Source organism: Phaseolus vulgaris, chromosome 4, assembly GCF_000499845.2.
Source record: "Phaseolus vulgaris cultivar G19833 chromosome 4, P. vulgaris v2.0, whole genome shotgun sequence".
NCBI lineage: Eukaryota > Viridiplantae > Streptophyta > Magnoliopsida > Fabales > Fabaceae > Phaseolus > Phaseolus vulgaris.
The window spans coordinates 33,905,215-33,910,029 of record NC_023756.2 but is presented as its reverse complement, the minus strand read 5'-3'; the positions used below and the strand labels follow the sequence as shown (position 1 = coordinate 33,910,029).

General features: G+C 26.4%; 1 protein-coding gene across 1 annotated transcript; it reads left to right on the top strand.

The window, feature by feature from the left end:
* The first annotated feature begins 1,607 nt into the window (after positions 1-1,607).
* LOC137836483 (beta-glucosidase 12-like) lies at positions 1,608-4,413 on the top strand. Its single transcript, XM_068645173.1, has 13 exons — positions 1,608-1,772; positions 1,854-1,923; positions 2,035-2,093; positions 2,200-2,275; positions 2,382-2,459; positions 2,567-2,644; positions 2,772-3,025; positions 3,153-3,268; positions 3,402-3,613; positions 3,712-3,743; positions 3,830-3,932; positions 4,052-4,163; positions 4,242-4,413. Exons 1-13 carry the CDS (start codon positions 1,608-1,610, stop codon positions 4,411-4,413), a joined length of 1,527 nt encoding a protein of 508 aa, XP_068501274.1.
* Positions 4,414-4,815: the final 402 nt, after the last annotated feature.

The window sequence follows — 4,815 nt, the reverse complement described above, 5'->3', positions numbered from 1 at the left end:
AGTAAAATTAAAATATTTATTTTAAAATGTATTATTTTAAAAAAAAACTTTAAATATTCACACAAAAAAAAAAAAATCTCTTAAGAATTTCATTTATTTTATTTTAAAATATCTTAATAATCATATAAATTTTTTATACTATGATTAACTCGTGACCCATTATAACATGTTAAATTTATTTTAAACTTACTTATTTTAATTTATAATTTACAAAATAAATATGATTCATGCGTGGTGTTTTAGAAGAATCATTATGTGATTTAATTTCTAAAATAGTTATAAAGAAATTATTAATTATTAATTTGTGTGGAAAAATAAATTACATATGTTGAGTTAATCAATAAGAGAAAGACGATTTCAAGAATTTTTATTAATTAGTTAAAAAAAATAAAAATGAATAATAGTTAGACTTATATACAAGTTTGCACAAATGATACAAAAATCGTCAATTTAAAAAAAAAAGATCATTAAAATTATTGAATCTGTAAATATCTTCTTAAAAAAAATTAAATATTTACAACACAAAAGTAAAATCTTAAAAGATGTCAACTATTTCATTCTAAATTTTTTAATTATTATATAATTTTTTTCGAAATTATGATTAATTTATCATCATTATTATCATATTTGTGGTTAATTCCATACAATCGAAAAACTTGAACACACAGTATAGATATTTTTCAATATAATATATTTCATATTTAAAATAATATTGTCTGAAAAATAATAAATTATTTAGTTAAGAAACAGAAACCACTATTATTTGTGTTTTTTTTTATCATAAAAGAATGAATTCAATTAAAAGCTTCAAAGCCGTATAAAAAAAAGTTAGACTAAAAGCCTCCAAATAAAACCGAAAAAACACACACACACAAAATCCACATTAATTCCATCAATATATATCATATATAGAAATACTGGCAATTTCTTTGTATTTTACATACATTACCCTTGAACTGTTTTATTTAAAATTAAGAACATTTATAATAGTTGCTTACTAAAAAATGTAATGTTTTCAAGATATGATTATAATTCAATATAGTTAATAAAATGATACTTATCTAATATCTGAATATATATAAATAAAATATCAGAAACAATATTCAGTTACAAGTAAATATCTTTTGTTATTTCGGGACTTAAAAAGTTTATAAATACACATTAATTTATAATTTAAGTATTCATTCAATTTTATCATTTAATACTCATATAGTTAAAAATATATTCCAAAACTTCCAAAATACCAATTTTCAAGATATGATTACAATTCAATATTGTTAATAAAATTATACTTATCTAATATCTGCACATATGTAAATAAATATAAAAAATAATATATAAAGTTACAACACAAAAAAACTTCCAACTATTGTATCTTATTTACACCAAAAACCAATGAAGCATATCAAATATAAATATAGTTACAACTAAATATCTTTTTTTTATCTAAATCTTTATCTTAGGAATTACGAAGGTTATAAATACACATTAATCTCTCATCTAAGCATTCATTCAATTTTCTCATATATTAATACATTCAAGAATTGTAAAGGGTGAATATTTCATCATCAATCTCTCTCAACGGGCTTGGTGTGTACATCATGAAGATGACACGTGATAGGTTTATTCTCTTAGTGTTCTTCACTCTTATTACCACATTTTCATCAATTAGTGTTGCACAACAACAATCATCTGTTGTCGAAGTTCTTTCTCTCAATCGAAACAGTTTTCCTAAAGGCTTCGTTTTCGGTACTGCATCTGCGGCTTACCAGGTAAATGCTTTTCTTATTCTCATCACAAAATCCTACACACTTCACCATTTTCTTATGTTTCTTCATCACATGTACAAATAGTATGAAGGTGCGACAAACGAAGGTGGAAGAAAACCAAGTATATGGGATGCATACACCCACAAATATCCAGGTTTAGTTTTCTGTGTTTCAATCTCTCATAATATCATATAAATTATCTTATACTTTCTAAACTTAAAAATAGTTCACAATAGTCTGATTATAAATGTGTAATAACTTGCAGAGAGGATAAACAATGGAAGTAATGGAGATGTAGCAGTGGACCAATATCATCGCTACAAGGTAATAAAATCAAAATTCTTAGTGATAAATAATGAAGAGACCAATTATCTCTCTCCCTCAATGTAATTAATTATTTTTTGGATGTTGTTTTCAATTTACATAACAGGAAGATATTCAAATAATGAAGAATATGAATCTGGATGCATACAGATTCTCCATCTCTTGGTCTAGAATCCTACCAAGTGAGATAAAAGTTTATGAATAATTATTGTTGTTGTAATAATTGTACTTGGATTTTCCACCTTAACTATTTCAATCTTTTTCTAAAACAAACTTGTTCATATATAGATGGAAAGCGTAGTGGAGGCATAAACTCAGAAGGAATAAGATATTACAACAACCTCATCGATAATTTGCTAGCCAACGGTCAATACTTTTTTTTTTAATTAAAGTTTACATTTTTTTTAATTAAATTTTACGTCTTATAGTAAGTGACAATAACAATAGTTATGTGTGAAATATTAATATTGCAGGTCTAACCCCATATGTCACACTTTTTCACTGGGATCTTCCCCAAGCGTTGGAAGAAGAATATGGATGTTTCTTAAGTCGTCACATTGTGTAAGTTATACAAAATCAGTAGTAACATGATTACAAATATATGTTATACATAATTCTTGTCTTTTTAACACATGACATCACCCAACTAATGATTTTGTTGAATCTTGATTTTCTGAGGTGATTTTCGAAATTACGCAGAAGTTTGTTTCAAATACTTTGGAGACAGAGTGAAACATTGGATTACTCTAAATGAGCCATTGACCTACAGTAGTACTGGTTATGCAGTTGGAAGTTTTGCACCAGGTCGATGTTCTAAATGGCTAGATTCAACTTGTCTTGGTGGTGACTCAGGAACAGAACCTTATATAGTTTCACATTACCAACTACTTGCTCATGCCGCTGCTGTAGATGTGTACAAGAAAAAGTTTAAGGTTTTTTTTATCCTGCATGAGAACTTTTTAAGTCTTCACATTCTATTAGATTTCCATATTGTTGTAAGGGTTCAAGTACTCTAGTATAACTCTTTTGCTTATTTAACATTCAAAACACTTTATGCAGAATACTCAAAAAGGAATAATTGGCATAACACTTAATTCTAATTGGTTTGAACCATATTCAAATAGCCAAGCAGATAAAGAAGCTTCTGAACGTGCACTTGACTTCGCGTTTGGATGGTAAGTACTTAAATCTATACGAGACTATCGTCTTGAGCACACACATTATTGTAGAGAATATATGCATTTGTTTTTATGTCTTTTTTTCAACCATTTTGAAATTTTAAATTTTCATATGTAACAATAATTATAGGTACATGGAACCATTGACATCAGGAAAGTATCCAAAGAGCATGCGTTCCCTAGTTGGTAAACGATTGCCAAAGTTCTCTAAAAAAGAAACAAAACTTCTTACTGGTTCAATGGATTTTCTTGGACTAAACTATTACACCACTAACTATGCTGCCAATGCATCCAAAGCAAACAAACCAAGTTATACTACAGATTCAAATGTCAAACAATTAAGTGAGGAAACCTTTTCTATATCAATTATTTAATTATTTATATTATAATAAATGTTGAATTTGTGAAAATTATATTTTTCTTTTGTTTCCATTGGCTAGCTGTTCGCGACGGGATTCCTATTGGTCCACATGTATATATTTGGTTATGTCAAACTATAGATACATGTCGTTATTAGTTATTGGTTTTTCTATAACTAACTTGTAATTACACTTGCAGTTCAGTCCAAGTTGGTTATTTATCTACCCCAAAGGAATTAGAAAATTGTTGCTTTATATCAATACAAAGTACAACAATCCTTTGATCTACATAACAGAAAATGGTAATTACACCAAGTTTCTCTTTTATCATCTTCAAAATATAGAATTTTAATGTCAAGTTTGTACCTTTATTTGTAATTTTTCTTCTAACATATTAATGTATATTACTTTTTGTTTATAGGCATGGGTGATATTAGCGTTGATCCAACATTATCCGTAAAAGAAATGCTTCAAGATACTTATAGAATTGACTATCATTATCGTCATCTTTATTATATACTCTCAGCAATAAGGTAATGTATTATTTTTCACACATTAATATTTATTTGCTTTTTAAATCTAATATAAATTTATTTTGCTGACTTTATAAGGGATGGTGCACGAGTAAAGGGATATTTTGCATGGTCATTGTTGGACAATTTTGAATGGAAAGATGGTTATAATGTGCGGTTTGGACTAAACTTTGTGGATTACAAAAATGGTTTGAAGCGACATGCTAAACAATCTGCAAAATGGTTCAAAGCTTTTCTTCAAAAATATTAGACTTGTGGGAGTCTAGCATCATTTTCCCTATTACACATTATTATTATTAGATGTTAGAAAGTCTCTGTAATGGAACTTATTTAATAATCTTCAATAAAGTATGTGTTTGTTATTTTTTTTATTAATTTAATGCTTATTTAGTATTTTCTCTTTCACGTTAACTGTGGTAAAATAATATTAGTTACATTTTTATTATTTATACTCTTATTTTTCACCTAATTTTTAATTAGATTAAATACATGCATTTACTTTAATATACAAATAAAAAAGGTAAAATAGAAAACCGCATAATCTTTTTTATTAAAGTCAAGAAATTATATTGCATGATTTTTCTAAATGAAACTCAAACTATATAGTTTTTGGTATATTATAACACACAAACTACATATTATTTATTTAGTC